The sequence below is a fragment of the Malus domestica genome, chromosome 03 (genome assembly GCF_042453785.1).
Source record: "Malus domestica chromosome 03, GDT2T_hap1".
Classification (NCBI taxonomy): Eukaryota; Viridiplantae; Streptophyta; class Magnoliopsida; order Rosales; family Rosaceae; genus Malus; species Malus domestica.
The window spans coordinates 7,459,087-7,475,138 of NC_091663.1; the positions used below are offsets into that span (position 1 = coordinate 7,459,087).

Sequence of the window (16,052 nt, forward strand, 5' to 3'; positions counted from 1 at the left end):
GACGACGGAACAATGCGATGTTTTGGATCCGATGCTTACACATGAGCATGACTATCGTGAGTCACCCTATGAAAGTGCGTGGATGACTTATCATAGCATTATCCATTATATATACTTAAGATTAAAACATCATATTTAGAAAACATTTTTCTGCACTACAAGAAAAACATCTATTTACTTAATTAGAGACAGATGAAGTTTTCACTAACCTATAAAGACAATGCAAAAACAAATTAGTCATGTTTGTTCAATTGGTATAACTATTGAGGTTTAGGGACATTAAATAAGATGTCTCTCAATTTTTACATGAAATTCAATTTAGTTGACGATGGAACAATGCGGTGTGTTGGATCTGATAATTACGCACGAGCGAAAGTCACCCCACAAAAGTGGGTGGTTCTTAATCCGTTTAAACTTGCGACTGATTTCCACGTCAAGCATTGAGATTCAGCTGTGCAATTTCTAACTTGTATGTTCGGATGACCAACGATAAAGATGGTGATACTAAGCGGTAGCATGATCTAAAATATCCATAATATTCCGATATTTTCATCGAAATTTCCGTTTTTTTGGACTACCAATATTTTTTTGGACTACCGATATTTCCGATATCATCGATATTTTAAACCTTGCTAAGTCACTCATGTATCTTACCATACAATGTATAAAGTGTAAAATATTGTACTAATTCATTATATATAAATGATTATGGTGTGTTCAAACTTCTTTCATTAATTACTACATATTTTCTACACTCACAATGTTTGCCAGCTCGCTATATAATCAACTTAAATCAGTTATATCTATCATGCAATGCATTTTCTTCCAATTTTTTGTGATAAACTAATAGATAATTGACTAAATAAACATCCTGCAAAGTTTCAATAAAAATTTCCAAGTTTTTCTTACATTTTCCGTGGTTTTTATTCAATTTTTATCGATATCGATAATATCCCAATATTTTCATCGAAATTTCCGTGTTTTTGGATTATCAATATTTCCGATATCATCGATATTTTATACCTTGAGCGGTAGTAATGGTGGCAATGAATGTGATGGCACCGGTGGGAGTGGTGAGTAGTTTTGACACGTAGTTGTGTGGCAATGACAACAATGCTAATAGGAAGGTGGTGGTGGAGCAATGACAACGACGCTAATAAGAAGGTGGTGATGGTGGTGGTGGTGATGGAACAGCGACAGTGACAATGGTGTTGGTAATTTTAATTAGAGAACATTGTTGGAGTGGTATCGTTAAGTTGGTTAGTTGTATTTAACTTTTGTATTACTTGTAAATAACTTTTGTGTCATTTGACGTCAAATTTAACTAGCGTTGCTGGAGATGCTTTAATCTCATAAAATCCCTCCATAAAGTTTAAAAGAAATAAAATCACCCCAAAACATGAAGAGGACAAGCGAACAACACACTTCCTACGATCAAAGATGTTTAATGCACGCATAAAATGGGATATTTTATGACTGCATTAGCCATTCACTTAAGTTTTGCAAAGGCAAAGCTTGTACGCAGGCCACAGAATGTCGATTTCCGACAGAAAATATATCTAACATACGAACACAACGGGCAGATCCTAATTTGGTACACGACCTTAAAAGTATGAACAAAAGTGAGTGAGTTTTGTTTCCATATCCTAACCATGAAATTGTCTGAAGTTTCTGAAACCATGGTCGAAAACCAGAACTGATGCGATAAATAACAAGTAAAATCGGAGGTGTAACACGAGAAACAAACTCCCCGATCACATACAGCTTGGGAGGGTGGAAACAGGTTCTTAATCTAATTGGATAAGGAAATGGCACAAGTAAAATTCACAACATGAAACACGAGCAAACTTTACTCGTGCTAACGGGCCCCCACATACATACACTTACATGAAGAAAAAACAGTGGAAGAATGAAAGGAGGAAACTGGACATCGTAGACGAAAAACATGTGAGTTTGAAAATGTCCAAACAATCTTTGTTCTCAAGTGCATGAAATTGTAAAAAACAGAAAAGACATAAACGATAGTGATCTGTTTGACCGCTGATGAAGAAAAAGACCCTACTAATTTTTCAAAGAGATAAAATGCTAGACACTCGGCAGTTTCCCTGTGCTCCTGAGAAAATCTGTGGTGTAAATCAAATATAAGTTGATAGATCTCACATCTGATGAGGTGACCCTCATGTTTATGAGGCGGAGTTTCACGGTGCCAGTAAATAGACCTTGTCAAACATTCTAAGTTCGATGCACCAGAGGGAATGCTACAAAATTGGCTTGTGTACGTGCTCTTCCAGAAAGCAAGGCCACACGTTGTTAATGCCTCCTGGAGAGGTTGGGGTTTTCTAGTTTATAGCAGGATAATGCTCCTAAAGTTCAGCAACTCTTGATCTAATGAAATACTAATGTAAAATTCTTCAAATAGTTTACTATTCCTTGGAAACACAGACATTCCTTGTAAAAAGAGCAACAGATAATGCTTCACTTCGATCTAAGATAACATTCTTGCTATGTTTATCTAATTATACTAGCAAGTATACAACATTTGGAAGGAATGATACATGCCGATTCAAGCAAGAAAATGAGGATAATGCTTCACTTCGATCTAAGATAACATTCTTGCTATGCTTATCTAATTATACTAGCAAGTATACAACATTTGGAAGGAATGAAACATGCCGATTCAAACAAGAAAATGAGGATAATGCTTCACTTCGATCTAAGATAACATTCTTGCTATGCTTATCTAATTATACTAGCAAGTATACAACATTTGGAAGGAATGAAACATGCCGATTTAAGCAAGAAAATGAGGATGTGTCAAGATCAAGAGACCAGCTAGTTACATGCATCTCAAACAAAGCAGCAAACCCACTTAATTAACAAGGTTGTGGTTTAGGGATAACAAAATACTGATACAAAACTCGGTAAGTTCATATGCCTCATCACAGAAACAAAAAGCATTGACAGATATTCTTGATTCCATTACTGAAACATACAAATAGAAAAAGTAACACCAGGTAAAAAAAGAATAAACAAACGAAACACATGATTGAGTCAGACTTAATCTACCCAGAATCTAAATGCTTTCTTTCTTAGAGTTATGGCTTAAACCCGGAAAAAGGAAGTATCTCAAGAGCATAGTTGGCCTTCTCTCATGCACGTTAAAACTGAATTAACCTTCAAATTAATTTTCGCGACAACCTTTCTTTATGTGCCCACCTGCTAATGATTTTTTTGTAGTTTTCACTTATTATTCACTTATAATGACCATTAGTTTAACATACTTCTTCAGCTTGGTACATTTTTAACGCTCTTGCAAAATGCTCAGATTAGTTTCAACTTCATCTGAACTAAACTTTTCAGGAAGCGTTATCTGCAACTTTCAATTAACTAAAGTGGTAACATAACTTTAGAGCTTTTATCAGTCATTAACTTTGACTTGTAACATCAACTACCAGTTTCAGTTGGGTCAGCAACAAGCCCAAGACCAACTCAGGATAGATTATCCCCAGGCCATCTGAATACAGCATGACTCATTGCGGTCAAATCATGCCAATGTGCTTGATGGAGAATGCCAAAACCAGGATTTAGACTGAGCAAAGTGATCGAAGTTTGTAACACCTTGTTGATCGTATCTCTATATCATTACTTCAGCACACACAAATCTTGTATACTTACATGAAGTCATCTAAAAGTAAATGTGAAAACTTCAATCAAGTGATCTTTACAAATAACAACAAATAACTTGCGATTAACAAAGACTAGAGAACAAAGAGCGCTGCTTTATATATCCTAGCATGCATGGTGTTCCAACAAATCATGGTGAAACCAAACCTCACTATTAAAGCCTATATAGAAAAAACCACTCAGACAAGTGAACACAAGGCGCTAGGATTTGGAGAAATTGGGGTCAAGATCCAAATATTCTTATCATACATGTGGAACTCAACTTGACCTAAAAGCTAAAACTTTTTAGGTTGCGAGTCTATCGATGCATATGCATATAATAATCAACAATTCTATTTTCAGTTCCATGTAGGATAACCAATCACACTTTTTCTCAATGAAACTACCTGTCAAATGTGAACCTATCATATTTGTTCTCACACCTTTATTTGGAATATTAGATACTTCTCTGGTCTGGTACTTGCTCCCAAGCTCCCTTAACGGCCTCGGTACATGACTCAAGGAACTCAGATTGACTCAAACGTTTTACCATTCAGGTTTGGGTCTGTATTAATCCATAATTCCATGTTCACTATCCCATGGGGAAAATAATTAACACTTTTTTTTTTCCAAGAGAAGACATAAAACAAATGTAACAAGTAAAATAAAAAGGGACCTCAAAAAAACCAACATGAAAGATAACCTAATCAGCAAATATAAATGCTCAACTTGGCTATGTAATCTAACATTCTCATATTGATTTCAAAACTCAAGTACTTAGTACAATACATTATATCCTCCACAATACAAAATTAATAACTGCATACCTTGTGAACAACTAATAGATAAAAGGAATGAACTTGTACCTAACTTTACTTGCATAATCCGTATACCTCTCCCCAAAAGTCTCAACCATCAAGGCCTCCTCCATTTTGGCCTTCTGATCATAGTACAACGAACAAACCGCTACAATGAATAGCAAGCTCAAAGGTGCCCGAAGCGCAATGAAATATGTGGCAAACAGAAGCATTGTAGAAGCATATATTGGATGACGCACCCACCGGTAAGGCCCAAACTGCACAACAGCAGTTGGCACCACAACCTTTTCTGAATACTTTGCAAGATACAATGTTGAGTTATACTGCATTAGCAGAGTCACCAATATCAAAATCCAAATAGGAACATTGCTCCACTTGCCAGGAATGCGATGAAGCTCGGGTCCTTCAAAAGCAGCCAGCCAGTGACCAGCCATGACCCCAACACAGAACAAAAGGCGCAACCATTTCGGTGGGCTCACATCCCACTTGGGATCATGTGGGCGGGCATAGTAATCCCCATATAACCGTTTCCTCACACTAACATTGAAGAAAAAGAAATAATGGTACACAAAGAAGAATACATAAGGCCAACCTTCAAGGAAGCCATTGAAATGGGCAGGTGGCACAAGTGTGAGCCAAGAAAACACTGAGGTAACAATCGCAAGCTGCTCAAACACATTTGCTTCACAGCGCAAATGCTTCCTAAAGCAGTATAACCCGTAAACCGCAACTGATACAGCCAGAAACCAAGGCCAAAACATCCAAGTCCAGCTGAAGTACATCCAGAAAAAAGGGCTCAATAGCAAATTCAGAGTCCCCCTTGTGGCTGCAATTGCAATTGACAAAATCCCGGACCACTTAATCACATCAAATGGGGTTAATTTCAAAAGGGTAGTTTTCAACGAATCAAATGAGAGGTTATTGAAAAGCTTCAGCAATGGAGTTTGAGATTCTGGGTGGCTTGAGGTGCTGGAAAATGAGCATTTGAGTGGAGCTAACAAATGGGTGCTTCTTCTTGTTCTTGTTGGGGATGATAAGAATGATGGGTTTTGTGAAAGACATAAACTTGCTGGGGTTTTGAGGGGTTTAAGGCTATGGCGGAAGGTAGAGCTGTGGTTTATTGGATTGCACGGAAGGTGTTTGCTGAAATGCCTGAAAGAGAAATTGGGTCTGTCTGTGAAGGTGGAACAGAAAGGGATTGTTTTGGAGTGAAGCAACATTGACTTGGCTTCCATGGTTGGGTGAGGATGCACAATTTGGCTAATCCAAACCAAATTTAGTCAAGAGAGTATCCAAAGAGACAGACATGGGAAAATTAGGGCTTCTGTCATTCTTCTGTGTTTCATTGAAACATTGCGTACAAGATGGAGCCGTAAGGGTCTTATCCTATGAAATTAATTTAAAGATTTATTGGGCCTAGATTGCTTTTGCACTGGCCCATAAACTTTTTTCACTAATTTATGGCCCAAGTTTATACTTCTTCTTGTCATCATTTTGATCATTATCGTTCAAGATTAATCAATGTCGTCTTACATATTTTACTCCGCATATGAATGTCATATTTTCCTTAAAAATCTTTAAATTTTGTGCTCAATTTGGTCATATCTAATTTTGTCAAAACAACACTATCTTACTTTTGTTTCACTCATTTATTTATTACCCTTTTCAATCTTTTCTTTTGTGAGTACTCGTATATTGATTTTCTTGAATCCAAGTTCTTTAGATGGCTTCTTCTCATATTTCTTATCCTTGGAAATCACTATTTAGTTACATAACTGTAATTAAACTATCTTTAGTACGAATCTTGTCTTTTGATTAGATCAATCGTGTGAATTATCCGTCAAATTTCATTATATAATTGACTTTTAGCCCATATTTCTAACAATCCCACGTGTGATTAAAAATTTATCTAACATGCTCTAAAGCCAATTGCATCGCAAATTGACATTGTTACCATTCTACATTCAACTTAAGACTTAAAAATATGAGACCAATAAAATTAAAGCTTATTTGCGGTAAACACCTTATGAAACTCAAACTCGATCTAACTTAACTCAATAAAACTTAAATTTTATCACTTAAGCCCAATTTGATATTGTTTTTTTTTTTACCAAATGTTGTTTCACTTTAGAGTAAGCATTAAAAAAGTGGCTGGTAAAAATACAATATTCCGTTTATTTTAAAAGCAATAACTTCAAGATAGCGGCTTTTAAAGTACGATGTATGTTGCTTTTAAAAGTTGTTTTAATAAAAAATGGAGTTAAGCCTTTAATGAATATGTTTAATTCCTTTAATACTCTTATTAATTTTTTTTAAAATCACATTATTTATCCTTCCAAACACATTTTATTGTTGAAAAACAAAGTGACCACGACCACCTATCACAACAAACCTTAACCTCTTACACTGTTATTGCCATTACCACAACCACCACTGCCACTACCATCCTTGCCGCCACTGTCACCATCGCCGTTGTCGACGCCCTACCACCATTGTTACCTCTACAACCAGACCCCCAGACTCCTTTATTGACACCACCATAATCACAATCATTGCCCTTGCCATTGTTATCGTCGTCATCATCCAAACTATCATGTTCATTTTTGTCACTACATATAATTATATTATTTTTGTACATTAAAGTTTACTAAATGCTTTTACATCACTTTTTATACTGGCAATACTTTTAAAAATACTGTTTATCATACGCTCAACTACTTTATTTTGCAATTGATTATTCTTAAGTTAGTAACATACAAATTTTTTTTTTAACACACAAATCCCAAACTAGCACTTAATTATTTAAAAGGAATTTTAACGAAAAACTTATAGTATTATTCAATTTTAACAAAAAACCATATTTTTACTTTTTTTTTATATTATTTACTACACCTTTATTTATCATTTTTCATTAAAACTAAATTTTCTTTTTTTTTTGAACTTTTTTGTTAATTTTCCTTTCAAATTAGGTTCCAAGTTCGTTAAAGGTTCCGTCAAATCACTTTATTTTCAACAGCCAAAAGCCAAACTCTGTGGCGTGCATGTCGTCTTGTCTTGTTTGCCAAGCCTTAGTTTCAATAAATATAAACTACGTAACACCCCTCTGACCACCAAATATCTCCACAACCCACCATAACGAGATGGCTTAGTGATTGAAAATAAATTATAGAATCGTAGTTAATACGGTATATTTTTTATTTGATTCAATTTTTAACATTGGTTAATCATACGATGGTAGGTAGAAAAGATTGAAATACTTTTGTAAATCTTCTCAATCTAAAATAATAGACTGCCATGTCGAAGCTACCAATCATAGGATGGCAGTCAGAAAAAGTTGAAATATCTATACATCTCTACTTATTTGCTTTTTTTTTCTTCAAAACCTCACTACATGTAATTTTAACATATCTCTAATTAAAAAATTAAAAAATAAAAACTTCTCGCTCCCACCTTCTCTATCACTCTTTTCTCCTTTCTTTATATTTTAAAAACAAAAATAAAAAAAAATTCTCACACACACTGTATGTGCCCATATGCTAGTATTTTTTAAAGAGTGTGCTATCCACACATCCCATTTTACTTCTCACACACCCATTAATAATTTCTGTCCGTTGATCTTTTTCAATTCATTCGATTCAACGGTTAAAAATTAAAAAGATATGTGAAAAGTAAAATAGAGTGTATGGACATTACACCCATTTTTTAATGAAAATATCTCCACAACCAAACACTTCCTTTTGTTTGTCTCTCTCCCCGCCCCCAATTCCCAAACACACACAGCTGAAAATACGCACAAAATAATTTAACAATTCGAAAACAAAAAAATAATCGGATTTTTCCAAATGGGTTCATCGAATCAGATCGAGAAGTAAGTTTCCATTGATTCTCAACGATTCTCAGAAGCAAAATTTCAGTCTCCCTCTCCGCCTGAGACATCAAAGTTATGATTTTTTCTCGGATTGGTCGCTCCGTTTCTCGATCTTCTCGCGCCAGGGTAAGCTCCCCAATTTCTCTCTTTTTTTGTTGGATTTTTTAATATAATTTTGGTTTAAATTTATGGGTGTTTGTTTTGGTGTTAGAATTTGTTGCTTGGAAGTGGGCGATCGGCGGGTCTGATTGGGAATGGAGGCATTTCTGGAGTTCCGCGTTTTGGTTCGTATCTGGGTCCGGTCGATGGGGAATTAGGGTTTTTGAGGTCGTATTTTGCTGCGTCAATAGGGGCCCACAAGGCCTGCGTTTCGGATTTCAGTTGCATTCTTGCAAACCCTAAACTTAGCCGACACTTTTCGAGTGAAACCCCAAAGAAAAAGAGTAAGCAATTTGCATTTTTTATTTGTTGGATTATTAGTTATTTGTTTTTCGGCTAAATGAATGTAATTATTGCTGTGATTTGTGGAGAAAGATTGTGGTTTGATTGAGTATGTGCTTGTGTTGCAGATTATGAGAACTTCTATCCCAAGGAAAAGAAGGAAATTCCGAAAGGAGATGAGCAGAAATCGGAATCAAAAGGTTAAGTTTCTGTCCTTCAGCTGCAACCAGGCTTATTTTCAATGCATTTTCACTGTTATTATTGTTTGAATTGAATGTTTATCGTAGAAGTGTAAAAATGTTGGATTTTTTTGTTTGTTTTAATTAAGTTAGATTAGTGTTTTTACGTTATCAGAGTCTCGTGGGTGCTCAGATGTTTTGGAGTTTTGGCTACTTAACTAATGTTGTCAGGAAAAAAGATAATGTGTTTTTGAAGCATTGGAGTTCGAAGTGACACCCCTGTGACATTTTATTTGCCGGTTACAGTAAGTATTTTTGTGGAGACACATGGTTCTAGTTGTAAAGCACTTACCCCACACTCACAGTTAAAGTTCGACTCTTGCTGTTCCCTACCTAGGCTTAGGATACCTGAAAAACAAGACGTATTTCATCGTAAAGTGGACATTTTATTTGGTAGGTGTTTGTGACTGACACTGATAAATGGCTACAATATTCTGTCTGTAAACTTGATCATCTGTCACTCATCTGGGTCTGATAGAAAATGGTGGCAAATTTAAAAGTCGAGGTTCTGTGTTAGTATTTGATATTGAAGGCTTGCGTGATTGAAAGCTGTTCAGTGTTCAGTATTTGATACTGCAACATTTTCTCCTTTCTCTAGTTCTCTTCCTCACTATTTTTTCTCTCTCCCTTTCCAAGATGATTGCTCTTTCATCACCCATACTTTTAGGAATATGCTTTAATATTTTTTCAATTTCAGATGAATCAAAGGCAGATGATCAGGGGAGTTTTCAGGAAACTTTCTTGAGGCAGTTTCAAAATTTAATTACCCCGCTATTGGTCATTGGGCTATTTCTTTCCTCCTTCTCCTTTGGTACTCCTGATCAGCAACAGGTTAGTGTGCACACAAATATGTGATCTCTTTTTTTCAATTCTCTTGCTATATATGTTTTTCCATTTTAGGTTTTCTGAATGGTGTTTATGCAACTACAGGCCCATATTGTATAATTTCTTGTTCTGTTGTGATATAAAGCAGAGGTCGCACTTGGTGCGATGGCAAGTGCCTTCGCCCATGAGCAGTAGGTCTCGGGTTCGAGCCTTGGGAGCAGCCTCTCCATAAATGGGGGTAAGGCTAGCCGACATTCACCTCTCCCAGACCCTGCGTAAAGCGGGAGCCTTGTGCACTGGGTACGACCTTTTGTTATGATATAAAGCGGAGTCGACTCTAAGGAAAATGTTTCAGAGTCCAACTATTTCCACATTGGATCCCCTACATGCGAGCAGAGAATTGGGAAATTAGTTTCGTTGTTTAACATCTTCCATAAAATAATTGTTTAAAATCACAGAAGTTTGGCCCATTTTGATTCAGACTAGCTTTACCATGAAAAAACTGCCCTTTATCTTTAAGATTGAGTTGAAGTTGGTCTTGAGCTAGATTCAACCTACGTGTTTTGTGACTCTAATTACTGAGAAAATACCTGTTCACTTCCATATCAGTTAATTCATTGAGTTTATCAGTGTACGAATATGGTGAAAATTTTGATACCTGTTTGTAATCGCTTTTATGTTTATGGTAAATTTCCTATACCAGAAAGTGCTCTACTCACATGCTATTCAATTTTGTTCTTTGCAGATAAGTTTCCAAGAGTTTAAAAACAAACTTCTGGAACCAGGCTTAGTGGATCATATAGTTGTCTCTAATAAATCAGTTGCAAAAGTGTATGTGCGTAGCTCGCCACGCGGTCAGACAAGTGAGGAAGTTGTCCAAGGACCTGGTACCCCTGCTCGTGCAAATGGGGGCCAGTACAAATACTATTTCAATATTGGAAGTGTTGAATCTTTTGAGGAGAAGTTGGAGGATGCCCAAGAAGCGTTGGGAATAGACAGTCATGATTTTGTTCCTGTTACATATGTCTCTGAGATGGTTTGGTACCAAGAATTGATGAGATTTGCACCAACACTACTGCTTTTGGGATCCCTCTTGTTTATGGGGCGGAGAATGCAGGGTGGACTAGGTATTGGTGGTTCTGGCGGACGAAGTGGCCGTGGAATCTTCAATATAGGAAAAGCCCAAGTTACAAAAGTAGATAAAAATACAAAGAACAAGGTTGCCTTTTTGTTTCTGTAGTGTTTTCTTGTCATTAATCTGTTGTAATATATTTTCTTAAGCACTCTGTTGCAGGTTTTCAGCAGTACCTGATATTTTAATTGGTACAGATCTATTTTAAAGATGTTGCTGGTTGCGATGAAGCAAAGCAGGAAATCATGGAATTTGTGCACTTTCTCAAGAATCCTAAGAAATATGAGGATTTGGGAGCCAAAATTCCCAAAGGAGCTCTATTGGTAGGCCCTCCAGGCACTGGAAAGACCCTTCTAGCAAAAGCAACTGCAGGGGAATCTGGTGTTCCATTTCTATCTATGGCTGGATCAGACTTCATGGAGATGTTCGTTGGTGTTGGACCGTCAAGAGTCAGAAACTTGTTTCAGGAAGCAAGGCAATGTGCTCCTAGTATAATATTTATTGATGAGATTGATGCAATTGGTCGAGCAAGGGGGCGAGGGGGCTTGTCAGGTTCCAATGATGAGCGTGAGAGTACTCTAAATCAGTTGTTGGTAGAAATGGATGGCTTTGGAACAACTGCTGGAGTAGTTGTTCTTGCTGGCACCAATAGGCCTGATATTTTGGACAAAGCCTTATTAAGGCCTGGTCGATTTGATCGCCAAATCTCTATTGATAAACCTGATATTAAAGGTCGTGACCAAATATTTCAGATATACTTGAAAAAGATCAAACTTGATCATGAACCATCATATTATTCTCAAAGGCTTGCAGCCCTAACTCCAGGGTTTGCTGGGGCAGACATTGCAAATGTTTGCAATGAAGGTGCTCTAATTGCTGCAAGAAATGAGAGTGCACTGGTCACAATGCAGCATTTTGAGGCGGCTATAGACAGAATTATTGGTGGTTTGGAGAAGAAGAACAAGGTAAGTCATTTTTGGCTTGTTCCTTTAGTTTTATGGCATATGATAACTATGTTTCATTCTTAGTAAATAACCATTCCCTCCCCTCTCTTCTCCTCTCCACATTGTCCAAAAATGAAAGAGCAATGCTGCCTAACATGGGCCGGTACAGCATTGTGTCCTCCCTAATTAGGACTCCGGTCATTTCTATGATGGAATTTGTGATGTGCACTTTAGCTAGAGATTTGATGGAACATTTGGAGATAATCATAGCATACCTTGGAAGAGGAAAATACTTAGAAGGCAAACTCTTGTTTTCCATCTTCCTAAACTATAGTATTGGGTTTGGATCTTGTGCGGCTATATGTGGCCCTTATGTTGAGTTAGAACAGTTTATTTCCATTGATCTGGACCTAGTAAATCCCATTTTACCTTCCATTATGCAGGTTTCAGTAGTGTTAATAAAGGTCCAGGTCAAACTTTAAGGTAGCTAAAAGGGTTATTATGTCTTCAAAGAGAATGCTTTGACTTTTAACCTTTAGTGTGTTTCTTTGTATTTGTTCTGTATAATTGGAATTTTGACATCCTTTTGCTTGTCAAACAGGTTATAAGCAAGCTCGAGCGCCGTACCGTTGCCTACCATGAGGCAGGGCATGCTGTTACCGGATGGTTCTTAGAACATGCAGAACCATTGTTGAAAGTGACCATTGTTCCTCGAGGTACTGCAGCACTTGGGTTTGCGCAGTATGTTCCAAATGAAAACCTCCTCATGACCAAGGAGCAGCTTTTTGATATGACCTGCATGACCCTCGGTGGTAGAGCAGCTGAACAGGTATCCATGAAACTTCATTAGTCGTATATTTGGAAGACTTTTATTATATCGTCATTCTCAAGTTCCTCGGAACTTCATTAGTCATCTAATGATATTGTTGGTTAACATGTTCTGGGGTGCAGGTTATGTTGGGGAAAATCTCGACGGGGGCCCAAAATGATCTGGAGAAAGTGACAAAGATGACCTACGCCCAAGTTGCAGTCTATGGTTTCAGTGACAAGGTGGGTCTCCTTTCTTTCCCTCAAAGGGAAGATTCATTTGAGATGTCAAAGCCCTACAGCAGCAAAACTGGAGCCCTTATTGATGGTGAAGTGCGCGAATGGGTGGGTAAGGCGTATGCACGCACAGTTGAACTCGTAGAGGAACATAAAGAGCAAATAGCTCAAATTGCAGAATTGTTGCTTGAAAAGGAAGTTCTTCACCAAGATGACCTGCTCAAGGTGTTGGGGGAAAGACCATATAAACCGGCTGAAGTGACCAACTATGATAGATTTAAGGAAGGTTTCGAAGAGAAAAATGATGAGAAAACAGTGGAGACACCGCTGGTTGGGTCCGAGGATGACGGCTCATCACCCCTTGAGCCTCAGGTTCTGCCTACTTAGTTATTGAGAAAGAAGTTTGTAATTTGTACATTGTAATTGCTTTCCCTTGGAACTTCTGTGCTAACTATTTCACACATTTCATGTATGGTCGAAATCTGTATGATACTTTATTTGTTATTTGGTGACAACGACCACGCGTTTTCCATACAAAAACTATAGATTCAAAAAGTTGGCACTACTGCTCAAGTGCTTTTTTTTTTACTAGGATGTAAATTGTTGTTTAGTTGCTCAAGTTCTGGGAAGATAATTGGTTGCCTATCCCGGAAAGCAACTGCCTTCGGCCATTACAGGTGATTTTCGGGGCAATTCCTAATCTACTGACTTCTTTGATTGAAGTGGATACTGCTACCATGGAGATTGGACTCGGATTTGGATCCTCGTCTGATCCCCTCCCTAGGGTTCTTAGGATCAATGCACGTGTATCGTTGATCAAAAATCATACGGCCACAATTTTTTTCTCTTTTTTTTTAATATATTTTTCATGCAAAACGAGGTTACTTTACTTTTAAAAATATAAAAAACATTTAATTGTAGTCGCACGATTTTTGATCAACAGTTCACATGCGTTGATCCCTAGGATCCCCAGGGAGGGGATCCGACGAGGATCCAAATCCATTGGACTCAATCTCTCGTACTCCTTTCTCGCGTGGCATCTCGCTAAATGATTTTTTTAGTTAAAATGATCTTTAAAATTTGTATAATTCCTCATTTTGGTCCTTAAGATTTGAAATCAATAGAAGTGGTCTTTGAGTTTGACCACCATCAATTATTTTTGTCATTCGGTGAAAAATTATGTTATATGAGGACCAAAATGATGCCATCAATTTAATAAACAAGGCTAAATTGGATTAATGGTCCCTGTGATGATAGGTTAATCGGATGATAACGCCCGTGCTGAAAAAATTTGGATTTAAACCCACCGAGTAAAGTTTCAGGATTCAAACCCAAAATTAACTGACGTCAACTTCCGTTAACATTTCCACCTTGGTTCTTTGATTCTGCCTCTCCCCACCTGGTTCTTTGCATCCCTTCTCTTTCTCATTTTTTCTCCAGACCTTCGGCCTGGAGCAAACCAATGGATATTTATCTTCATCCCAGCACCCAAATCATAGAGTCATAGCTATAGTTATGGAGCATATGAGTTAATTAACTAATCATTTTCAGCTCCAAAATAAAAGAAATTAAGAAATCGGAGTCATGAGGGCATAGAACAGAAGACAAAGAAACTAATCGTAGCGAAGTTGCCAAGGCAGCGATATACAACAAGATTGCAGATTTATCCATAGACGACGAACAACAATAACCAGTCGAATTGACGAACACGAGAAGAAGAAGGAGGGGAAAAGAAGGGTAAGAGAAGATAATACATGGGTGAGAGAAGGGCAAAATTTAAAAAAACGAAAACCAAGAAAAGGATATGAATATTTATGAGAAACAAAATCTGGGATTAGAAGAAATGTAGGAAAAGAAAAAGGTTTGAAATTTTGGGGTTGGAGTTGATGATGGTGGTGACAAAAATATCTTGGAAAAAAAAAATAGAGAGAGGAAAAGTAGCTCTTAAAATTGAAAATTCTAACGGAAATGTTAATTTTGGACTTAAATCCTAATGAAACTTCACTACGAGGGTTTAAATCCGAATTTTTTCACCATGAGGATTATCTTTCTATTAACCTATTACCACGGGGAACATTAATCCAATTTAGCCAATAAACAATGAACCAACATGATTTGACAAAAATTGAGGGTATTTTGATCATTTTGATCATTGTTTAATGAATATTTTTACGAAATAACCAAAATAATTGATGAATGACAAACTCATGGACCATTTACATTGATTCTAAATCTCAGAGATCAAAGTGAGGAATCATGCCAATCCTAGAGACTATTTTAACTATAAAACCTTTTAATAACCATGTCCCCAACTCTCTTTTCTACCCTTCCTACAAGGTTGTATTTTTGCAGGCATCTACTTGCACACGCCACAAGTCCTCTCTGTCAGGAACATGAAGAATCAATGGAGCATCTACCTTGTTTTAGGAATCTGTAGTCAAACTCGGATTTGAGAGATCCCAATGTAGCCTGCTAAAGGATTTTTTGAATCCATGCAAATCCTAATGTAGTCAACAAAAAGATTTTAAAAGACTTTAAAATCTTAGTGTAGTTACTTGAGATTTTGATCAACACTGTTAGAGTCCATCCAAATAGAATCTCACCTCACCCTCTAGGATTTCAAATCCAACGACCTCCCAACTCATTTTTCCTCTCATTGTCTGCCAGCCACTTTGTTTTCTTTATCTTCTTCCTTCATCTCTGCATTTTTTCTTCAATTTTCGTTGATGGGTCACATTATTTGTGAAAGATGATGCTGGGTCGCATCGCATCATTTCTCATATATAGTGTAGCTGGGTCCCAATTTTCACATCTTCACTTTTTTTTCCCGCACGGCGATCAACTCTCGTTCTTCATCCTTTTTAGTTTTTCCACTAATCTTTGGGGATTTTTCCGAGTCTTTTCTTCCTTTCTAATTTCATGGAATGATGGTGTTGATTTCACCATTTGTAATATTTATTTTGTAATTTTTATCGGAACGTCGAACAGAGATTTGGTGGGTAATGGTGAATTTCCCAAGGGTGGCGGTGGCGGTGGCGGTTGGAGTGCAAAAGTGGTGAAGAGCAACGGTTGCTCTCG

General features: G+C 37.1%; 2 protein-coding genes across 2 annotated transcripts; one reads left to right on the forward strand and one right to left on the reverse strand.

The window, feature by feature from the left end:
• Window positions 1-4,397: 4,397 nt before the first annotated feature.
• Window positions 4,398-5,856, reverse strand: LOC103420651 (uncharacterized). The gene has a single exon (XM_008358706.4). The coding sequence runs from the start codon at window positions 5,714-5,716 to the stop codon at window positions 4,502-4,504; it is 1,215 nt and encodes a 404-aa protein (XP_008356928.1). The 5' UTR covers window positions 5,717-5,856; the 3' UTR covers window positions 4,398-4,501.
• Window positions 5,857-8,184: 2,328 nt separating this feature from the next.
• LOC103420661 (ATP-dependent zinc metalloprotease FTSH 10, mitochondrial) lies at window positions 8,185-13,514 on the forward strand. The gene is made up of 8 exons (XM_008358715.4): window positions 8,185-8,475; window positions 8,561-8,792; window positions 8,919-8,990; window positions 9,727-9,860; window positions 10,600-11,073; window positions 11,184-11,951; window positions 12,532-12,759; window positions 12,882-13,514. The coding sequence occupies exons 1-8, from the start codon at window positions 8,425-8,427 to the stop codon at window positions 13,359-13,361; spliced, it is 2,439 nt and encodes an 812-aa protein (XP_008356937.1). The 5' UTR covers window positions 8,185-8,424; the 3' UTR covers window positions 13,362-13,514.
• The last annotated feature ends 2,538 nt before the right edge of the window (window positions 13,515-16,052 follow it).